The sequence below is a fragment of the Odocoileus virginianus genome, chromosome 21 (assembly GCF_023699985.2).
Source record: "Odocoileus virginianus isolate 20LAN1187 ecotype Illinois chromosome 21, Ovbor_1.2, whole genome shotgun sequence".
NCBI classification, from domain to species: Eukaryota; Metazoa; Chordata; class Mammalia; order Artiodactyla; family Cervidae; genus Odocoileus; species Odocoileus virginianus.
The window spans coordinates 50,229,506-50,253,783 of NC_069694.1; the positions used below are offsets into that span (position 1 = coordinate 50,229,506).

At 37.3% G+C, this 24,278-nt stretch overlaps 1 protein-coding gene across 48 annotated transcripts in view; it reads left to right on the forward strand.

The window, feature by feature from the left end:
- Positions 1-24,278, forward strand: part of ANK2 (ankyrin 2) — a 687,657-nt gene that overhangs the window by 490,790 nt on the left and 172,589 nt on the right. For all 48 annotated transcript variants that reach the window (XM_070452307.1, XM_070452311.1, XM_070452318.1 and 45 more), the window contains 2 exons: positions 10,991-11,089; positions 13,595-13,693. In XM_070452307.1, the coding sequence (XP_070308408.1) occupies positions 10,991-11,089; positions 13,595-13,693 (198 nt within the window). The remainder of the gene's footprint in view (positions 1-10,990; positions 11,090-13,594; positions 13,694-24,278) is intronic.

Sequence of the window (24,278 nt, forward strand, 5' to 3'; positions counted from 1 at the left end):
ATTTCTTCTGTGGAGGGTCAAGAGACCCTCCAAGAGAGGGTCTTCCCTCAAGAGAGGGAAGATCTTTATCCAAACGTCTATTTAGTAGAGCTCTTCAGATACACACAACAACCAAACACAGGTGGTGTTTGAAGTGAGATGTATTTAGATGCCATTCTTGCTTAGTCATTTTTCTGCTTGTTTTTTTTCCTTGTGCTGTTAAAAATCAGCCAGCCGTTTTGCAGTAGCTGAGGTTTTGCCCACTCCTAGTCTGTCTCTTTCTTTGCTAATCACTTATTCCAGTCTTGCCCCGCTCTTCTATAGACATTTCCCAGGCCTTTACCATGCCTGTCTACCCTCATAATTTTCTCTTTCTCCTTCTGTGTGTGTGTGTTTTGATGGTTGTAAAGGAGCAACCTGAAATCCTAGGATCCCTAATCTTCAAAGTCTTCTCATGGATAAGGAGTAGGAAAGAAAAGGAAACCTTGTTTTCAGATGGTAACTTCTTCAGATTCTTAGAAATGAGGAAAATAGACATGTAGAAGAGAACTCAGCAGCTCCATGTTAAAAGTGGTTGTCCATTGAAATGGACATGATGGGGAGCTACCTGTCTGTTGATGACCCTGTGTATGTACATGTGTATAACTTGACGTAGGTGATTGATTTTAGCACCATACTGTTTTTTTCATCAGCCCCTTCCCTCAGATATGAAAGGTCTTCAGGGTAGGATGAAAGAGTCTAAAATGCAGATGAACAAGGGCTCATAAGGGCACACCTTGGAAAAGGTAACCCCTCTTCCCTTCCCCTGACTCCCTTCACTACCACCACCACCAAAAAAAGTTACCAACAATACAAAGAAGACAAGCACTTTGTGCAGGGTAGAGGGTGCGGTGGGGACAATCTGATATCAAACCCTGCACCTGGTCATGTGTAGAAGCCCATTGCTGGGGTGAGAGAAGGATGCTACTGCCCTCGGGGAAGAGGTTTATTGGAGAACCTGTGATGTGATATTTCCCTTAAGGAATGAAGTAAGACAGCAGAGTGCTCATGGGAGGCAGGGGAGAGAAGTAAAGATGGAAGGAAGCAGTTTATCAGGGAGGGAGATGAGAATATATTTTCTCATCCAAAGCAACCAAAGAGAAGTTGTTTAAGAGATTTGCTGTTCAAGTTCTCTTGAAATTATTAATTTGAAAAATAAACTAGCTATGATCTCTATAGCCTTTTTTAATGACTCCTTTTAGTGAGATTTTTATGTCTCTAAAGAAGGCACTATATTCTTATTAACAATTTGTATCCAGAGCTAACAGTTTAGCAAAACGCAGAAAGAAATGCACAACCCACAGGCTGAAAACTTGGAACATTAACAGCACAGGAAAATTAAGGGTTTTAAAAAGAAAAGTCTGTGAAGTATAGCAATCTAAATATGATTATTGACTTATATGAACCAGCTCACAAAGAATGATTTATAAGCTAAAATTTAAGCTTCAGCGTTGTTTAGTGAAAAGGGCACTTTGCTGGAAGGACCTGGCACACAAGAGGTTTACAATTAATATTCACTAAATGAATAATTGAATAAATATGAATATCGAGCCAATCTCCTAAATCATTCCGAATCTCAAATTACCCAGTCATGAAATGGGAAATAATACCTGTGGTATTAAATACTACTTTATTGCACGCCGGGTACATGCTCATCACTGTCTAGGTACTTTCACAGCATAGTTCTCTTCCTCAAAGCAAAAGTACTTTAGGCTCAAATGATATCAGAGAAAACCCACTGTGTTGCACACACTTATTCAGGGGGCCAAATTATGGCTGTGTCAGTTGCAGTTGGATAGCAGTTAACAAAAAAGTTGGGCTGGCCACAGTTACTGATTTCACTCAAGCTAGCGTAGCTGGATGGACAAATTCTGGAGACATTCTAACAAGCTTGTTCTTTCCAATATGATCAACATTGTCATCATTCATTTCAGGCAATTTATAATTCTTTGGGACATAGTAAAGCTTCTAATGCTTAGGAAGGCTCTTTTATTTTAATTGGAGGATAATTGCTTTACAATGTTGTGTTGGCTTCTGCTGAACAGCAGCCCCCATCAGTCATAATTATATATACAGGAGCCCCCCTCTTGAGCCTCCTTCCCCTCTCCCATCCCACACCTCCAGGTCATCACAGAGCATCAGCCTGGGCTCCTTGTATTATGGAGCAGCTTCCTTCTACATGCTTCCTTTTACACATGATGGTGTATAATGTCAGTGCTTCTCAATTAGTCCCACCTCTCTCCTTCCCCTGCTGTGTGCACAAGTCTGTTTCCTATGTCTGCATCTCCCATTTCTTCCCTGTAAACAGGTTCATCAGTATTCTTTTTCTAGATTCCATACATATGCATTATTATAGTTGTTTTTCTCTGACTTCTATAACAGGCTCTAGGTTCATTCACCTCACAACTGACTCAAATTTGTTCCTTTTTCTGGCTGAGTAGTTCTTATCTTGCCTCCTCAAGCATCTGTTATACTTTCTAAATGGAGCAACCCAAGTTTCATTAGGTTATGTTTACAAACCATCTCTTGAGGCCATATTTCTTCTACTTAGAGAAGGAGACTATTTTGAGAACCTTGAGAATATATCTGTATGCTTCAGTTTCAGAAATACTGCATTAAAATTCATGTTCCTTTAAATGATCCTTTGGAATCAATCAAGAATATGAGAACAAGAAATTGCTACTAGATGATATTTAATTAAATGTGATTATCCAGATGATCCAGCATATATGTCTATTAACTTTAAGATTGGCACTTGCATGAAAATGCCAAATTAAAAAAAAGTTCGCAGAGAATTCAGAGATCCTTAAGAGCACATCCAAGGATTTCAGGTTGAGAAAAACCACGTCAAATATTTATCTCAGAGTCTAATTTGCTCTTGTATATGTTAATGTTAACCAACTTCAGCCTCAGAAAGTGCACTTTTCTTGATTGTATTTCCAAAGGCTAACGGTGGATGTAATTATTCCTGACTTGTCTGTGCACCTGTCACATTTACTGACAAAATGCACTGTTATTAGATGAATTAAGCAAACTCTTGTTTACCTCTCCATGGCACATACTATTTATTAGCTCATTCATTGTACAAACATTACTGCAGTATCCTTCCTCTTGTTCTAGGTACTATGTTAGGTGTAGAGTTTACAAGGTTGAATAGATTTGACTGTTGCTGATGAGAAACCTTGTTTCTCATAGAATATAAACAGGAAACACAAAATACAACCAATTGTGAAAAGAACCAAAAATTGTGCAAAGGATAAAGTGACTAAGCCAGTGAGTGTATCTCAGACAAACCTGAAACTGATACCAAATGCAAATTGCAGGAATCATTTTATTATGATGTAAAACAGAGTGATGATAAGATTCTTAGAAGACTGCTGTATGCTAACTTTTGTTATTTGACGGTTCCCTCCTCTCTCTCCCCATATTCCTTTAGAACTCAGTAAGCCAAATTTGGCTTATTTTTAATTAAAATTGTAAAATGGAGGGGGAGAGATGATTAATTATTAGTAATGATAACATTACTAAGTTTTTTATGGGTCCCTTGAAATGTAGACTTGGTAACTAGCATGATGCTTGGCATATAATGCATGTACAGAACAGTTTAAATAGTTGAATAGTTTATATTCAGTTATTATTAATTATTGAATTAAAGCCTTCTCTCGTCTATATTAATATAAAACTCTGTGCCATGTTTAACAGTAGGAGGACTGGGCGCAACTGGAATGAGCTGTGTGGGACCTTTTAAGGTTCCGTTCTCCTGTCTTCCTTCCTCCCCTTTGAGATCCTGCTACTCTTCCCCTCTCTCACCTCAATTTTACCCTTTACCACTGAAGGCACATCCAATTCAGGCTGTCCTACTAGGGGAGTTTTTTCATCTCATTGTTTAAAAAAGAGATTGCTGATTAATTCTGATATAGACTCTTTCCCCTGCTTCCAATCTTGATAAATTCTGTGTCAGAAGGAGAAGAGCCATGTTTTTAAAGTTTTCTGACAAGATGAGTTGATTGAAAAGTTAAACGAGTGATAAACATACAAAGAGAAGACTTCATCTTATGGGTACTTTCTTTAAGTCATCTGGAAATTATACTCTCACTACTTGTCATTTAAGAACCAAAGAATTTTATTACTGTATATAACTTAAAGATCAACTACACTTAACCCACTTAACCAACTAAGTGTGGCATGGATATGATACTATAACAGTCTAGAACTCATTATAGAATTCATCTCTAATATTGACACATTTAGACATTATAAGTGTAGAGGCCTAGAGGAAATCATTTTTCTCCTTAACTGCTGACTTCTTATCAAAGGCTGAGATATTTTTATTCTAAAAAATGCCAAATAACAGTTGATAAGAAACTGAGGTATAAAGAAAGTGAAATAAAATTATAATACAGGGCCCTATAGTTTGCTTTTGTCTTGACTGTGAAAGTGGAGTGTTGTTTCTGAGCTAGAATCACCAGGTAGTTCATAACTCATAATGTTCAATTCAGGGTTAAATGAGTTAATGCAATTAAAAGCTTAGAGCCAAGCCTAACACATGCGTATAAATTTGAATAAGTTTTAGTTATTATTTAAATGATTTGCTGCTGACTTTTAATGTTTAAATTGCTTTAAACCATGATATTAGAATAAGTACCTCAAGTAATTTTCTGTCTTTGAGTGTCATGGGTAAGTCAGATGTTTTGCTTTAGCACAAGTCAAATACTAAAATAATTTATCATTTCTTGTGAAATTAAATTAACCAAAGAAATGAGACCGTGTGAAAATGACATTTAAGTTAAGAGAGTTAAAACTCAGAAGTAAAATGGCAGTTCTTTGAATTATTGACAGGATGACTACTAATGGACCAGGTTCCCATCTGCTTTTTTAGTTTTCATTAGAATTCCAAAAAATAAAAACGAGACTTCCCAGATGGCTCAGTGGTAAAGAGTCCACCTGCCAATGCTCTAGACAGGGGTTCAATTCCTGGGTTGGGAAGATCTCCTGAAACAGAAAATGGCAACCCACTCCAGTATTCTGTCTGGGAAATCCATGGACAGAGAAGCCTGGTGGGCTCCAGTCCATGGCGCTGCAAAGAGTCGAACACATCTGAGTGGTGAAGTACACACATGCACACACACACAGACGGCAGTGCATTAAACGTGTGTGTGTATGCATGTGAGCACTCAGAATTCAAAATACTTTTTAAGATAATCATTTCAGTTTAAATTAATAATTTTCCCAGCCCAGGTAAACATTATAGGTTAGACCCCAAATATTCAAGACTGGTTTGCACATGCTGTGCTGTGGGTTTTAAAGATGGAGAAAGGGGCCACCAGCCAAGGAATGCAGGTGGCCTCTATAAGCTAGAAAAGGCAAAGAAACCGTTCTACCCTAGAACCTCTGGGAGGAATACAGTGCTGCTGACACTATAATTTTAGCCTAGTGAAATTCGATTTGGACATCTGACTTCTAGAATGCCATTTGCTTGTGGTCCCTTTCATGAAAGAAAAAATACTCAGTTCAGCTCATCGTCCTTCAACCAAATCTCTGTGATAGAAAACAGAAAGAAAGACTTAGGAATATGTGTGAATTTATTACTATTTGCATCTAACCTACACTTGCATATTACTTTATCAAAACAACAGAAACATACATTATTTTATATTCTCTTTTAAGTAGCTGTCTGAAGTAGGCAGAGTGGAAATGTTCCCATTTTATACTAGTGAAGAAACTAAATTATATTGTCAGTAATGGAGAGACAGATTGGGTCTCTAAAATGTGTGTTGTCTACTATACCACAGCCCTTCTTAGAACTCAAAATGTGGATGTCATTTAACTGTGATTCTGCCAGTATTTTCAAAATAAAGAAATCTTGCTTGTGCCAGTGTCCTTCATTTTATTTACATCACAATACTCATCTAAGATGAAAATTATTTTTGAAATTTTATGAAATTTGTGAAATTTTATTTCATAAAATTCAAATAGACATATCATAAAAACCATTTTTATTTTAGAATGACTTTGTATCAGCTTTTTAACTTACTTATTAGTCTGAAACAACATCTTGTTTCTCCAAGATGCCCTCATGTTTTGGGTCTTCAAGCTTTTCTTGTAATGTAGAGCAGTGTGCGTGTGTACACATACACACACAAACACAGGTGCACACCGCATGCACACCCAATGCAGATGTGTGCACATGTGCTCACTTCAGTCTCTCAGTCATGTCTGACTCTTTGCGACCCCATGGACTGCAGCACGCCAGGCTTCCCTGTCCATCACCAACTCCTGAAGCTTACTCAAACTCATGTCCATCGAGTTGGTGATGCCATCCAACCATCTCATCCTCTGTTGTCCCCTTCTCCTGACTTCAATCTTTCCCAGCATCAGGGTCTTTTCAAATGAGTCAGTTCTTCGCATCAGGTGGCCAAAGTATTGGAGTTTCAGTTTCAGCATCAGTCCTTCTAGTAAATATTCAGAAATGATTTCCTTGTAGTTGGACTAGTTGGATCTCCTTGCAGTTCAAGGGACTCTCAAGAGTCTTCTCCAACACCACAGTTCAAAAGCATCAATTCTTCAGCTCTCAGTTTTCTTTATAGTCCAACTCTCACATCCATACATCACTACTGAAAAAACCATAGCCTTGACTAGATGGACCTTTGTTGGCAAAGTAATGCCTCTGCTTTTTAATATACTGTCTAGATTGGTCATAACTTTCCTTCCAAGGACTAAGTGTCTTTTAATTTCATAGCTGCAGTCACCATCGGCAGTGATTTTGGAGCTTCCAAAATAAAGTCAGCTACTGTTTCCACTGTTACCCTATCTATTTGTCATAAAGTGATGGGAGTGGATGCCATGATCTTAGTTTTCTGAATGTTTAGTTTTAAGCCAACTTTTTCACTCTCCTCTTCCACTTTCATCAAGAGGCTCTTCAGTTCTTCTTCACTTTCTGCTATAAGGGTGGTGTCATCTGCATATCTGAGGTTATTGATATTTCTCCTGGCAATCTTGATTCTAGCTTGTGCTCCTTCCAGCCCAGCATTTCGCATGATGTACTCTGCATATAAGTTAAATAAGCAGGGTGACAATATACAGCCTTGACTTACTCCTTTTCCTATTTGGAACCAGTCTGTTCCATGTCCAGTTCTAACTGTTGCTTCTTGACCTGCATACAGATTTCTCAGGAGGCAGGGAAGGTGGTCTGGTATTCCCATCTCTTATAATTTTCCACATGTGCACCTGTGTGTGTGTAAAATTTCACCAAAAAACCCCAAACAATATCGACACTTGCCATCCAAGGTGAACTCTGTTTTTCTTTGTTCTACTTCGTGTTTTGAAATACGTTGATTGGCAATCCATTAAATAGATTTTAGATGTACTTGTGCATGATAACCTACCGTTTGAAGCACTAGTGTAGAGCTATACTGTTTTAACTTTTTTAAAAGCATGAGTTTGGAAATCAGATCTTTTTTTCTTTTCCTCTACTTAACGGTAAGGATCTTTGAGGCAAGTCACTTGGCATCTTAGGGTTTTAGTATCTTCATCTGTAAAATATTATAATGTGATACAATATATGTAAAGTGTAGAATATAGTGATATTTATGTCATAAGCTTATCTTTCATTCATTAAGTATTTTTTCTCAGTTCCCATAATATTTTCATTCCACTTGTTCTTGGTAAGATTTTGAAGGATTTCTGCAACACTTTCTTCTCTCAGGTAACTCACCATCATATTTAATGTCCTTCTCTATATATGGGAATTGTACAATAGAAACATTTGATAGGGCTGGACAGGGGAGAAGGACTAGTGGCCATGAAGGGAGCTACCAGCTAGGGGTGTAGGCCTTCCACTGTGGTTGAAATGGAGATCCAGAAACAGGCTTTATAAAGTGGTATCTTCAAAACACTCATATTCTAAGACTTTTCCCTATAAAGTTACCAATGAGTCACCAAATTTCAAGCCTCATTGTAAATATTTTTAAATTAAAGCCTCAGTAAATCCTCATTAAACGTTCATCATTTGGGAATTAAAAAGAAAGTCTTTAGGATTTGAGAATAACTCACTAACAAAACAAGATTCCTCTTGGATTATCCATAGCTTGATTTGCTTATTAAATCAGAAATCTTTGGACATCAAAGACACACTGTTGTTGAATCGCTCAGTTGTGTCCAACTCTTTGTGACCCCATGGACTACAGAACTCCAGGCTTCCCTGTCCTTCACCACCTCCTGGAGCTTGCTCAAACTCATGTCCATTGAGTCAGTGATGCCATCTTGTCTCTCTGTCATCCCCTTCTCTTCCTGCCTTCAGTCTTTCCCACCATCAGGGTCTTTTCAGATGGTCAGCTCTTCACATCAGGTGGCCAAAGTATTGGAGCATCAGTCCTTCTAATGAATATTCAGGATTGATTTCCTTTAGAATTGACTGGTTTGATCTCCTTGCAGTCCAAGGGACTCTCAAGAGTCTTCTCCAGCATCACAGCTCAAAAGCATCAGTTCTTCGACACAGTAAAATCAGTTAAGCTGACAAAGATGACACATGCTTTACTTTCCTCTGTTTTGGTGAAAACTGAATACATTCTTAATTCTGCTACACAGTGAGTACTCTTAGTTTCAAGCGGCCGCCGTGAAAGAGATGGGAAAGGTGCAGATAGATTCTGGATGAGTTTACCAAGTGGGAAGTGGATTAGGAATATGTAAGCAGTCATTTTCATTTTGAGTTTGATATTTTCCTTCCCATTATAGGTGATTCCTTTTATCAGTGTCATTTATGCTAATGGCAGAGTAAACCTCTAAATGGTGGTGTTTTATTAACTCAGTTGTGTCTGACTCTTTGTGACTCCTTGGACTGTAACCCACCAAATTCCTCTGTCCATGGGATTTTCCAGGCAAGAATACTGGAGTAGGTTGCTGTTACCTTCTCAAGAGGGTCTTCCCGACCCAAGCATCTCCTGCTTGGCAGGTGGATTCTTTACCACTGAGCCACTTGTGAAGCTTGAAACAGTAAATAACATTTCACAATTATTTGTATCTCTATATGTGGGCATTTAGTTCCTTTTCAAACAGGTTGAAGAACCTTTAACTCTACATGTAAGATTTGCAAAGTGGAATAGACAATGAGTTGAAAAAGTCATGGACAAGTATAGGCTAGTGCAGAAGCAATTTTCAGTAGTTTAATAATATTTCAGGGCTCTTTCGGCCTGGAAACTATGTTATGGGTCCTCTCTTAGCACCTAGTACCTAGAGCTGATCACTTGGTCAGAACTTAGCAAATGCTTGTTGATTAATTGCTAAGTTTGAATTAATTACAGATTTGTCCTAAGATGCAAAATAGTTTAATGAATTTTGATGCTTTTAACATTCAGTTATGTTTAGCTATTCTTCTTGAATCTGTTCCTCAACCTTTAGAAATGGATTAAGCTATGCATATTCTGTATGTGTCAGAAATTTAAACAATGGTCAGTGGCTCTATAAAATTTTTATTGACTGTTTTACCTGGGTTTTCATTCACTAGTTTTGTATGATCATGGAAAAGCAGTCTGGGCAAAATATCTCATAAAATCAGCAAGAGAAATGGAGAATAGAGCTTGTTGTAAAATGTAATTGTAAACAAAATAGTACAATATTACTTTATAGCCACTTAATAAAAGTGCTAATCAAAAGAGATAACTGTCCTCTGATAATGTACACATGGTTGTTTCAAAGTAGTGGTAAGATCTTATTTTTTAACTATGTGGTATATTTAGTCATTTTAATGATATTATATAGAAATAGCATCATTCCAAAAGTTGTATAGATCAAGGTGATATCTTGTTTGGGATTCACAGGTGTATAAGCCCAATCAGTATTTTGCTCTCAGTAAGCCAGCTCAATGAATATTTTTTGATTGTTTCAAAAGACTCAAGTTCATATATTTTTTTGTTTATTCCTTTTTTTCAAGTTCATATTCTTTTATCAACATTAACTTACATAAAGTCAATATCAAAGAGTTATCAACAGTAGCCTGTTTTGGTTGGTCCGTATTCAGGATGCTGCCACAGTAAAGACATCAGTTGGCGGGTCAGCCTCACAATTCCTGGGTCCACAAGGACCCCGGTCGTGGGCCCTGGTGCCAACAGCCAGGCGAGGGCAGCAAGGAATGCTTGAAAGAGATCCTGGCAGAGATGGCCCTGTTTTAGCAGGCAGTTCTGGGGCTCTGGTAGCCAGAATCGCTTCCACCCACAGTCCCCGTAGGAGAAGCAATGCAGGTCCCAGCAGTTCCAGTGACCTGCCCAATGATCGCAACCCACACATACTGGCAGGCCCAACAGACTCTCCAGTTCCGGGCAGCGGTTGCAGCCACCGTGGCTCCTCCCATGGCGGATGACCCTCCTTTTGTGGACTTGGGTGCATTTTGCCAGGGTTATTGGAGTCCCCTGGACAGTCCAGTGGCTTGAGAAGCCCCGTTTCTGCCACCAGCAGCTGTGGCCCCCTCACCCGAGGGCTCCTGTCCCGCATCCAGCCCCAATCCCCCCCAGGCCACAGTGAGCACCATCTGCTCTTTCCTCTGCAGCAGGTGGTCCTCACTCATGGCCTTGCAGCTCCATCACTAGGCCCCCCGTGGGCCTCCTTTTCTGCCTGGGCCACCCCTGGACTACCTCTAACACTGCCTCCAATGGCTTGGAACCCTGGGCCCCTTCTCTGGGTTCCACGGCTGCTCTGAGACCTCTCCTAGAAGAGCCAGCAGTGCCTCAAGCAGTGGGCATTGGTTTGGGGTTAATCCTGAAAGAGAAGGAAGGGGCAGTGATGATATTTACCTCTTTGCCTCTCTGAGTCAAAACCATTGGAAATTAGTCTCTGTGAAATTAATAGCTTCAAGCTAACACAGAAAGAGAGAAAATGAGAGGATCAGAGTCTGTCTATCCTCTGTGTTTTATACTTAAGATCAGCAACGGTGTGCCTCATCATCACTCCACTTCTGAGCCTTGTTGCTTTCTCCTTTCAGAATGGACTCAACGCGCTTCACCTGGCTGCCAAGGAAGGCCACGTGGGGCTAGTTCAGGAGCTGCTGGGAAGAGGGTCTGCTGTGGACTCTGCCACCAAGGTAATGTTTGTGCTTGTCATATTTATTCCATGGTAAGGAGGAAACAATTTAAAGCTTCTTTTCCCTATCAGAGGTTTGCAGGAACACCAAGATTCTTCACAATGCAGAACTGAAATTGAAACCCCATTAAATCTTGCAGAGCTTGAATTGTTTCCTTTAGGAAATTAACAGAGACTAAAGAATTCTGTATCTCTAGTTTTTAATATTTTATCTTTTATTTTCTCATTTGATTCGCATAGAGACTAGATTAATATAATCCTCTATAGAAAAAAGCACCTATTTTCCCAAGGTTAGTTCATTTTTTAAAATAAATTGGTGTAGTAAACTACTTGATGGAAATGAACAAGTAATTTTCATGCTTTGAGTAAGTTGTTATAACTTTTAATATATTCATTTAACTTGATAAGAGAATATACAGATACTTTGTACTCTAATGGAAAAGAGATTTTTGATCATAGGTTGAATTATTAGGGTAAAACTAGATTTTTGTCACTATGATGTGTTTGTAAAGAAATTGGACTCATTTTTAAAGGAATTTATAAGATGCTCAGTACATTAGCACCTGTTACTTTATGCTGTTTTTGGTAAAATATATTTGAACTTTGGGGGATCATTTCAAAAACAACAAGTATTTTAAAAATGTCATTAGTGGTGACAAATCTTTATCTTTAGAAGGTGAAAATTTAATTTGAAAAAAAAAAAAAAACAAACCCATAGCTAATCAGAGTCAAGCCTGTTGACTAGGGCTGAAGTATGACAATTTGATTGTGTGTGATGCAGAGAGAGGTTGCAGGTACCCCAGCCCCCAGCTGGGTCATTAGCCTCATCAGGAATAGATAAAAAGAGTGCTGGAGTAAATTAGAAATATGACCATTTAACCCGAATTTCCAATACCTCATACACAAAATGTGGACTGACACTGCTCCCAGTGTAGTATACAGCAGTTCCAGTGGAAATATAAAAACAAAACCTAGTGAAAAACTCTTTGGCAATTCCAAAGAAGTTAAAATATAAGTCCACCATATGCAAGAAATTGCTTATTTTTAAACCTAAAGAGAGAATAAACATTTTTAACATTTCTCTTGACAACATCAAATAGATGTTAAATATTTAAAGAATGTAAATTTTAACCTATATCAAATTATTTGGTTCCCCTAAGTTGTCTATATTAACGTATTCATTAAACCAACTGCTTTTTCTAGCTTAACTGTTTATTATCATTTGTTTCCTTTTCTTTAAACTCTGTTGATGTTTTAAAATACAGGTTCATTTTTAATCACAGATTATAACAGTTGTAGAGATCCAGAAGCAATCTCACTGAAACTCCTCATTTAAAGGGAAGGCAACTGAGCCTTCAATATAGTATGTGAGTGGTTAAGGTCCACAGTGAATTAGTGGTGAAAAAAGAACCAGTTTCCAAAATTTATGACTATTTTCCCCCCAAATTTATGACTTTGAATGTACAGATTTTTTTAAAAATGATTTTATTTATTTGTTTATTTTTGACTGCACTGGGCCTTCATTGCTGTCTGTGTGGGTTTTTTTCTAGTTGCGATGTGTGGGCTTCTCATCGCGGTGGCTTCTCTTGATGCGGAGCACAGGGTCTAGAGTGCACAGGGTTTAGTAGCTGTGGCTCCTGGACTCTAGAACACAGGTTCAGTAGTTGTGGCCCATGGGCATAGTTACTCCATGGCATGTGGGATCTTCTGGATCAGGGAGCAAATCTGTGTCTCCTGCATTGGCAGGTGGACACTTGACCACTGAGCCACCGGGGAAGCCCCAGATTTGTTTATTTTTTATATTTGTTTTAATCATATCATAGGCCTCTTTTAATGTCTTAGCCTTTATTTGCTTTTCATGATGGTTTTTCTTTTCATGATGGTTTTAAATTATTTTTCATTTTTGTTTAATACTCTTAATGGTAAGTTTTTGATGTAGCTAATGGTTGAAATTGTTGGTAATATTGTGTAGTGCATGTAAAATTTATTATTTTATTTCCCAAATATTTTGAACACCTATGTGCTCTGGTGACTCAAAATACAACTGTGAATCGTCATTTTCTTTACCACTTAAAATTCCTAGGTTTCTCTACATTGTGAAATGATTTCAGATAAACTCCTTTTGTTTTTTTTTTTTTTTTTTTTAGTTAACTTTATCTTAGGGTAGGACTTTTTTTGTTGTTTATTAAATAACATGAATGGTAATATTGTCACTCACACACACGTATGCACATACATCCCAAATTATTTACTTTAGTAAGATCTCAGTGTTTCCATGTTCTTAACATTAAACCAGGATTGTACAGAATAGAGAAGGAAAACATTGTATAGGATGGCCAATGTTTTGATGGTAAAAATTATCTTTTCCCAAGGTAGGCTGCTATCTTAATAGAATGACAAGTTTTAACCACTTAAAACAATCAGCAAAATTGAAAATACCTGTACATTTTGATTTCTACAATGTTAAGAAGCCTCTGACATTTTCTATTTTGTTTCTCCAAAACAGAAAGGAAATACTGCTCTTCACATTGCATCTTTGGCTGGACAAGCAGAAGTTGTCAAAGTTCTCGTCAAGGAAGGAGCCAATATTAATGCACAGTCTCAGGTATTACATTCTGATTTTCTATAATGTAAAGAAATTTAAATTAACCTTGTGAAATTGATTTAATGTGTTTAGCCAGCTGTTGGGTACATAAATTTACTATAAACACTCTGTGATTTATTTCAGCCAAGTTATTTTACTAATGCATACTATTTCTGATCTTGTCACGTATCATCATCTTCCTCTTTTCTTCTAGCTTCTTTTGTTTTTCTTTTTCTTTCGGTTGACATTGTTATGTTAATTTCTACTATACAGAAAAGTGATTCAGTTTTACATATATATGTATACATTCTTTTTCACATTCTTTTCCATGCTTTATCATAGTATACAAATATAGATCCCTATGCTATGTAATGGGAACTTGCTGTTTATCCATCTAGAGATAAAATAGTTTGCATCTGCTAATTCTGAAGTCCCAGTCCATCCCTCCCCTTCTCCTCAGCAATCACAGCTCTGTTCACTGTCTGTGAATCTGTTTTTGTTTTGTAGATACCTTCATTTGTGTCATATTTTAGATCCTACATATAAGTGATATCATATGGTATTTGTCTTTCTCTTTTTGACTTATTTCATTTAGTACATCATTTTCCTGTTAATATAACTGAAAATTTGACAAGTTCACAGTCTATCATTATCTTTAAGTGCATTAAAAAATGATATCGTGTTTTTCCTTGAAAGTAACATCTGTGAAAGATGAATTATTCATGCAAGTTATGTCACTCTATAAAGTATTTTCTTTCCTTAAATTAAAAAAAGTATTATCAAAAGATTAGTAGTCCAGTGGAGAATCAACTATAAAGTGGGAATCATACTCTTTTGGGTAGTTTGCATGTCAAATGTGGGCTTTACAGATCTCCTTAGGGAAATAGGAAAATTCGAGACCCGCAGCCTTATGGTGCATGTAATACTAATTATATAGTATAGAGAATGATAATCTTAAAATGAAGCTAATTACAATTTTAAAATAATAATCAAAATGCATCATACTACAAACTTGATCCCTGTTTTTTCTAGTTGAAAGGTCAAGAAAATATTGCTTTGCCCAAAGCTTTATTCTTAGTTTCTATTATGTATTTATGCAGAAATTGAGGTGTGTATCTTTGTAATCAAATCCATTCGTTCCGTTTTTAAAGTTTTTAGCCTTTCTAATAACATAGACCACACCAGAGGTGCTATTGGCAAAATAAACCGGTTCCTCTCTGTCCATTCCTTGGGTTAATCTCTCCAGCTTGCTTTGAAGACCTTTGTACAGGAATATATATTACCTGTACTGTTCATTCACTCATCACGCAGACATGGCTCTGCTTGTATAAATGACACAAGTTCTGGACCCATAAAACACTAGAGGGTGGAATTTAAAATCAGCGCTATTTTCTTTGAGCTTAATTGTAGGGAAGAATCTGTTGGAATTACAACAGACAAAACATTATCAATTTTTGTCTCTATACCATACTGTTTCGAATAAGCACATTTCCCTTTATAATCCACGTTTTTAGTTAAGTGTGCATCAACATTTTAACACATTGAGAATATGCCATATTCTAAAATCTTTGTTAAATGAAATTCTTTAAAAAATCGGTATCATTTTAAAGAACTCTAGTATATTCTATAAAGTATCATGGCATCTTGGGCTTAGAGACATAGGACAGTACAAAATTGACTGCTCCAAAGTAAGCGGTAAAAACTTTTTTTTCGTTCATGTTGATGTTTGGTAGAAACCGACACAATACTGTAAAGCAATTACCCTTCATTTAAAAATAAATACGTTAAAAAAAAACTTTAAAAAAAAACAAGCAAACTTTTCTTCATAGCTAGAGAATATCTTTTTGCTTTAGAGCAGAGTTTCACAAACTTTAGCCTGCATCACCTGCATGACTTGTTAAAACACCTGTTTCTGGGCCACACCTCAGAGCTTCTGACTCAATTCTGATGAGGGACCTGAGAATTTTCATTTCTTACAGATTCTCAGGTAATGCTGATGTTGCTGATCTAGGGACCACACTTTGAGAACCTCTGCTTTAGAGAGAATGTAAGAGAAAACTGAGTGTAAGAATATTGCAATAAGATTGTCTAAATACAGATTCAACTGCATGTAATAAATCAGTTGTCTGTGACCTTAAAAAAAGCCTGGAAACAGAAGCCTTCCTTTGCTCATAGGAGGTTTCTTTTGATGAAAAGTTCACATATATGTTGGTACTGTGTATCTATCAAAAGAACTTGCTTACTTTCCTCAAAATGGTCAACTAAGCATAGTAATTGCATATAAACTGACAGGTATCAGATGCTGTAAGGTAAAAACTTGTTAAAAGTCATATCATTTATTTTATTGTCTATTAGATATTATATGCTTTGGAGACTTTTCAAAGAAAACAAGCCATTTAATCAGTGATTCGCTTTCAGTGTCAATGAGGCTGTTCTTATAGTCACACCATGCCAGATTATAACAGATCTTAAAGGAAAATTTATATTATCTTTGAGATTAAAATAATTTTTATTTGTCTGTATTCAGTTAAGTCAATTTAGGTTTATATTGTAGGGAATCCTGACAGATAGCTTCACACTAATTTCTATATTTTCACATATTTTTGTGAGAAAGTTTTAGAGTAAGAAAAATTCATAATTAAAATTTAGTTTTTCTGAATGCCTAAGTTATTTGATAAGATCTATAACATTATTTGCTATATTAAATTTAGGTAGCCATCACTACCAATTAACAAAAACTATTAAAACTTAAAACTTAGAATATTTTATAATTTATAATTTAAAATGCTGCAATTTATGTAAAACAGGTTGATTATTTTGCCATGTGTGTGAGCAAATTCCAAAGGCGTCATTTTAAGGATTGTTGAAGGTGAATGCGAGCCCTTCTCCATGTATGATTCTTGTCGGTGGTGGCTTGTTAAGGTACAGATTTCTTGTGTGAGAACAGTGAATGTTGGGTGAATCAGTAGGAACTGTGCTTATTATAGTTGAATACTCACTCCCTTTTGAGAACCAAAAAAAGAGCATAGGAATCCCAGAGGTATAATATAAATTCTGAATTTTGTACTCAAATTATGTCTTCTCCTACTTCTTTGTAAGAACCTAATGCATGGCAAATGCAGAATAGTCTGTTACTATAGCATCATGGGTTACTGCACAGTAGTTTGCCTTTGACAAACTTCTGAGTTATTTGGAAATGGAGCACTAAGGTTATTGTTGAATTGAGAAAATAGGAAACTCTGAAAAGCTCCAAGGAACCACCACTGAGTCAACATTTACAGACTCATAGGTAATGGAGATGTATGCCTCTATGGGTTCCTATGCATTCTCTACATAGTGAGATCCATGGGAGGCTTACCTTCGTATGGCACTGTGCCACGATTGGTAGGCAGTGTCCTTCATTCAAGAAGAATTTCAGAGCACCAGCAGGAGCACTTCAAGTGTTTTAAATAGAACTATGTGATGGATACAAAAACAGTCAACAAATGGTTCTTTGTTCAGCAGTGGTAGCAGTGTGGTCTCTACTGAGTCAGTTCTTGGTGTGATTTTAAGCCTTGCCTTGACCATGTAGCTCGTTGGCTTGGTTCTTTGGTCTCCTGGATTTAGTGGTGTGAAGATCTCATCAAGACCTCAGTTCTACCTTCACTCCAGACCCCAGAGAATAATTTTTTTCTTATGGCTGAAATCCTATTAAGGTCTAAATAAGCTGATTCTCCTGAAGCAGAATCCATCCAAAAGGTTTAATGTGAAACTTTTTTACCTAGTATTTGTTGTGAACTATAAATGCCATATCTTTGCAGAGTGTTCAAAATATGAACATGTGCTATTTCTGCAAGAATATGTGGCCTGAGAAATCTCCCCTATTTAATTTTCTCTATCAACATGTGTTGACAGAGAAACATTTCTCTATCAACTCTTGTTCCTCATATAAGTGTACATTTTTAGATCTTTATTATAGTCTCTGTATATAAAATTATTAAAATAAGAATGCTGCTGCTGCTGTTAAGTCACTTCAGTCGTGTCCGACTCTGTGTGACCCCATAGACGGCAGCCCACCAGGCTCCCCCGTCCCTGGGATTCTCCAGGCAAGAACACTGGAGTGGGTTGCCATTTCCTTCTCCAATGCATGAAAGTGAAAAGTGAAAGCGAAGTCGCTCAGTCGTGTCCGACTCTTAGCGACCCCATGGACTGCAGCCTACCAGGCTCCTCCGTCCATGGGATTTTCCAGGCAAGAGTACTGGAGTGGGGTGCCATCTCTTCTCCAAATGACTGTTTTAATAATAGAACAAAGTGACTTCAAAATGTGTATTTGGGTTTTGATTTTACAAAGAAAACTGTCTTATGTTATTTATATTTTGCCACAGCTTTGAAAAAGCAAGCTGAGTTCTAGCATAGGTGATACCTGCAGACAGCTGAGGGACCTTACAGAGCGTGGGGAGAGAACTCGTGGTCAGCTGCAGCTCTCTAACTTTCACCTTCATTCAGTGGAGTCCACAGTGTTTGAGCTCCCTGGCAGTTACTGAGAAAGGAAAATGTGACTTCATCAGAAGAATGTCCAGGGAGCTGAGTGTGGCTTGGAAGAGATTCCAGATGCCAAAGAACTGCAGCCCAATTGTAATATCTTGCACTTCGACTCTTAATTGTAAAAAGTCTCTTCATGTGTTATTTAACTTCATTTTATTTTTATAATTATATGAATCAGCAATGATTATCCTTATTTTGGATGTGGGGAAAATTGAGGTTCAAATAGGAAAACCAAGGTCTCATCATCAATTAGTGATGGAGCTACAGATGCATGGCCATATGGTATGGACCCCTTCCTTCCGGATAGGTCCATAATCTTCAGGATACTTCACTGTTTCTCATTGAGCTGTTGCTACGCCTTCTGTCTCCTCTTAGGAGGTCCGAGACCCTACTTACCTCCCACCAGAGCCAGGTCTATGGCTTAATGCCATCCATTCTCTCCTGGTCTGGTCACTCAGATGCTAGGAATACTGAAAGGATTCCACAAAAGCTAGACAACTGGCCCGTAAAGGAATTCATTAGCACTGTGACACTCAGCCATCCATTTTTTAGAGTGTTCTTTAATCAATTTTTAACAAATGGAATATTTGTTTGTGATTTATTGTGAAATATAGTTTGTGATTTTTTTTTGGATTCACTTTTCTTATCTAGTCCACATTGTTCACTTTTTCTTGGAATTTCTTGATTTCAGTGTTTTATTTTTTATGAGGCCTTCAGGAACATGGTAGTTTTTATTTGGTGAGTCCAAATAAGATATTCTGATTTGATATTCTTGATACCATATTTTACTGAATTTAGTTCTATTTTCCTTGAATCCTTTCACCTATTTTATGATCACTACTCTTTTTTCCTTAAATCCTAGTAATTTTATTCTAGAAGAAGACTTTTCAATTTGTAACACAAACATGATTACACCACTATTTTATTAGCTTTCAGACACACTATGACCAGTAATGCCAGTTGCAAGATTAAATAACCATCTTTACCCCACCAGAATTACAGGGGTTCATATACCCACAATGCTTCCCAGCTGGCTCAGTTAGTAAAGAATCTGCCTGCCAATGCAGGAGGTGTGGGTTCAATCCCTGGGTTGAGAAGATCCCCTGGAGGAAATGGCAACCCACTCCAGTGCTCTTGCCTGGGAAATCCCATGAACAGAGGAGCCCAGGGGGCTATAGTGTATGGGGTTGCAAAGAGTCGGACACATCTTAGTAACAAACAACAGCAACAACTGCTATATGCCATGATAAATATCTTTTCAGGTATGGCTCCCAATAGTTTTTTCCTCACTGGCACTCACCCATTGTCTCATAATTTGGATTGGACTGTAAAGAGGCAGAAAGCCTACACAGTTGGCCCGCATGCCCGCTACACTGAATTGCTTCCATATAACCACAGAGCCATTCTTGGCTCTCCAGACAAAAACTCAGAATGGGACATTCCATTCTGTCACACACACACACACAGTATAAAATGGGATCCATGATCACACATTTCAAAAAATGTTTTATTTTCAGCTTTTTCCCCAAATATATACATATGATTCTTAATAAGGGTTGGTTTTTTAATTAGGAAAATTGCTATAGTAATACAAATTCTCTAATGTTAAGATGATGACATATACCTACATTTGACTGGAGGTAAGATTGAAGTCCGGATTTTTTTTTTTTTTACTCTGAAAATCAGTTTATTGGGTGATTACAAGTTTGCAAGAGTATCTGCATTCTTCAGGATTCCAAGTTAAATGAAGGTAATATGCTTTCTCCAGTTCTCTACCCTCCAGTATGCTTGGAGAGATGATGAGGATTGATATATTTAAAAATTGCCTTGAATGGAATTGTCTCAGATCCCAGTAGAATTCTAACATTAAATTTACTGGTCTGCAAAATATATATACACATATCTGAAAAGACATGGTAATATTTTCATTTATAGTAAAATAAAGCAAATTTCAAATTTTTGTCATAAAATTAATACACATACTTTGTCTTTCTGTTCATCTTTCTGGAGACAGGTGAGGTGGAAAGATTGAGTCCCAGTTATCATTTTTTCCTGAAACTTGAATGAATTAAGGCATAAGCATCATCAAATCTAACTCTCTGGTAGATGTCCCATTTATTTATCCCTTCACAAGCCTATCCAACTCCTATATTACTGCATTTTAAATTTGTAGTAAGGTAAAACTTGTAGGGAGAAGAGCAAAATGGCAAAGATAGCTCCAAATTTCTCTTAATAAATGTGGAGTTTGAATTTCATAGAGGACTCCCTTTTTTCCTCCCTCTCATTCTGAGGCAATAAGGTACTCTGGGAGTAAGTAGTTATAACAGCATTGCAGCAGTTTGCCTCTTAATTCAGATCTCAGGGCTCAGTGTGTACATCCCACAGCAGCTAAGGTGCTAGGTGAACCATCGGGAAGACCTCAAAACAATGATCCTTCAAGGCAAAGATCACAGAGCAAAATTGACACTGTAATTGTCAAATATATAATTGCAATTGGAAGAAAATATGCAATTACAATTGTAATTTTGAAAATATGACACTAAACAAAACTTGCCAATGGAAAATTGTTGGAAGTAATCCTTTACTCCTTCCCGCACATACTCAGCAGGTATTTGGGAATTAATGTGTGCTCTGTAGTGTTTGCTAGAGATATGATGATTTGGTAGAGATGAGGGTGATGCAGTCTGAGGAAATGATGGCTGAACTGATCTCTTTTTTTTAAACTTATAAATAATTTTTCAAATTTTCTTTTTTTCCCAATTTTTATTAAGGTATAAATGGTGAATAAAATTGTGAGTTAGTTGAAGTGTGCCACGTGATAATTGGTTGTATATATTCTTTGTGAAAGGATTTTCCCCCCAAGCCATCAAGTTAATTAACAATCCTTCACCTCAAATATTTCTCCTTTCCTTTCGTCCTTCCTTCCTCTCTGTCTTCCTTCCTTCCCTTCTTTCTTCCTTCCTTCATCCCTCCCTGCCCTCTCTTCTTTATTTTCTTTCTTCCCTTCCTTCCTTCTTTTATAAGAACATTTTAATTCTATTCTCTTAGCAAATTTACATTATACAAGTGTTATCAGCTATAGTCACCCTGTTATTCTTTAGATTCTCAAACTTTATTCACCTTGTAATTGAAAATTCATACCCTTTTACCAACCTCTATTTCTCCCATCCCCCCGCTCCTGGCAACTACTTTTCTACCCTCTGTTTCTATTGAGTTTGGCTGTTATTTTTTCAGATTGCACATGTAAGTGATACCATGTGATATTTCTCTTTCTCTGTCTGACTTACTTCATTTAGCGTGATTTTCTCCAGTGACCTGTTCTCTTAAAGAAAGGAGTTAATATCAGGGATAAGAGGAGATCATGTTGCTACAGCAAGATGAAATAGTGCGTGCATGAGCCTAAAGTAAATCTGAGGGTTAAAACATTAAGGGGGAAATGAAATATATATGAGGCCTGAGGGAGAAAGTCAGATCCTATGGGACCCTGTGAACCACGTTGAGGATTTTGTTTTAAGCTATGTATCCTAAGTCCAGTATGAGGTGGAGATGGGAGATAACATAAGACTTAGATTTTGAAAATGTCACCTGGTATGGTTCAGAGAACAACCGGGAGGGAGATAGGACAGATGCAAAGCAAAGTATTTGGAGATGATTGCAGAGGTCAACTCTAGCCAATAGGTGATAATAGCTTAGAGTGGAGTGCTTGCTGGTGCTTTGGGTGATGGAGGAAGGAAACTGCTTTGAAAGAGATGTAGGACCTTGTTCATCACTTGGTCATGGTGGCATAAAGTAGGTGGGGAAGAGGATGGTGACAATGATGACTTTTGGATTTCTCGTCTGTCAACCACTATGGGTGGTGATGCAGTCCATTGGTATAGAGGATGCTGGAAAAGGACAAGGTTTTGTTTTTGTTGTCAGGGATGGGGGTGGGTAGAGAACATGAGTTTTAGGTGCTAGTTAGACATCCAAGAGGAGATTTTCATGGGAAGCTTGAGCTGCAAGTCTGGAGTTCAGAGAATACTGGAATGAAATGAAGACATTTATGGGTCATCTGACAGATGTAGTTACTGAAGCAGTGGACTTCAATGAGACTGCCAAAGCAGTGAAGCTGGGGAGAGGTGGAGAAGGGTCTAGGTTTTAAGGAAATGTTTCATATTGAAGAAAACTTGGGACATATGGCCAAAAAATGGGAAAATGTTATAGTAATTGTCTTGAGGATTCTGCATCCTTAATGTAAAGTGAGTGAAAAATAGCAAGTTTTGAAGAATTAGAATGAGAACCACTTAAGACCAGGGTAATGAGCACTTGATTTAAAGTTGGACAGACTTCAATTTAACAGTAATTAAGAACATCAACTCAGGAGTCAGATAATCTGGAATCCTGAATCCTGCCTCACTGACTAACCTTGCATTTTGGGCAAGTTCCTTATCATGTGTGTGTCTGGGTTTACTTATCTGTAAAACAGGAGTTACTATAGTACATAAATCTAGGATTATTGTGAGGATTGAAGTATGTAGCACAATCCATGTTACATTGTTATTGTTACTTTTATTCTTTTTGTTGTTAGCTTCATGGGCATGGGGAGGATATTACTCTATGTGGGAAGCAATGGTTCAGTTGTTATTGATTCATTAGGTCTAAATTACTTTCCCTCTTTTTGTTATATTTATTGATTCATAGGAATAAAAGCCTAGGGCACAATCTAAGTTTGCATTCACAAGTCAAGCATAGTGTAAAAGAAAGGGGAGCAGGGTCAGGAGCGCTGAAGGAAACCTGGGAAGCACTGAAAACCAATAAAAAAAAAAAAGAGAAGCCAGGAGAGAGTCAAAAAAATGAAACTATATCAAGGCCTTTTAAACAGATCAGAGATTTGCAACTTACACACCTACTTCAATCCTGATTAAAAAGCGATTCTTGTATCAATGTGCACACCATGTATTGTCTATAATGACAAGCATTCTAACAGTCATGAATTTGTTATTTGTGCCAGTTTATAACTCAGACATTTGATAACTGGACCAACAGCAAAGACTTTGGAGATGGCCCATCTTTTCCTTTATTCTAATGTGTCATTCATTAGCAATTAAACAGCTTTGCAGTTTGGAGCTAGGTTCAGTATACTATAGAGAAGGAAATGGCAACCCACTCCAGTTTTCTTGCCTGGAGAATTCCACAGACAGAGCAGACTGGCAGGCACCAGTCCATGTGGCTACAAAGAGTCAGACACGACTGAGCAACTCCCACTCACTCCTTACTCAGTGTGTTACACCGTATGTAGGTACTTTGGTGTTTTTTCTATTTTATGAAATTGTTTTGAAGAGCTGTTGACCTTCTATATTCACACTGTATTTTGTGCTTTAGCAAAAACAGTAGAGGCAACGGGATGGGGACAGTATTCTATTTTGAGGGTAAGTCTCTTGTAGATGGACTATTAAGTATTTGCTTTATTTTGGGGCTGTGAGTTTCTAGCATTCTCTCCTCATTATGCCCCTCACTAATTATTGTAGTTTAGCAGTGAAAGAGTAGTATTAGAGACAGCCTATCTCTAGCACTGATTATAGGAATCTGAGGTCCACAGAGCCAAGTGTCTTACCCAAAGTCATGTTGGTGTCACTTGTCTTCTGATACCTGGTTAAATACTCCCTGTGACTTGAGCGTCTAGCTATCTATCTTAACAAGTAACGTGTGAATTTATTCTTATTGTAAACAATCAAAACAATGCAAAAGTATACTTAAAAAGGGCTAATTCCCCTTTCCCAAGTGCCACACCCTTCCTCAGAAGTAATTATTTTTCTGGTATCTTTCTGTGCAGTTAAACTCTCTTTATACTATTGATACATTATAATACTTCATAAGTAATTGCATTTTTATTGTCCCTTAATAGGATTTTTTAGGTATGTGTGTCTGAAACTCTGGAAAGCACAAGGAAATTTATTGAGAATATTGTATTATTCCTCGCTGCATTATTTGTACAGAGATCAGCCATTTCTTCATTTTGTAGAGAGGAAATTGAGAGTTTAGATAACACTCATGGTCTCAAGTGATTTTGTTTATATCCCAAACATTGACTAACTATATAACC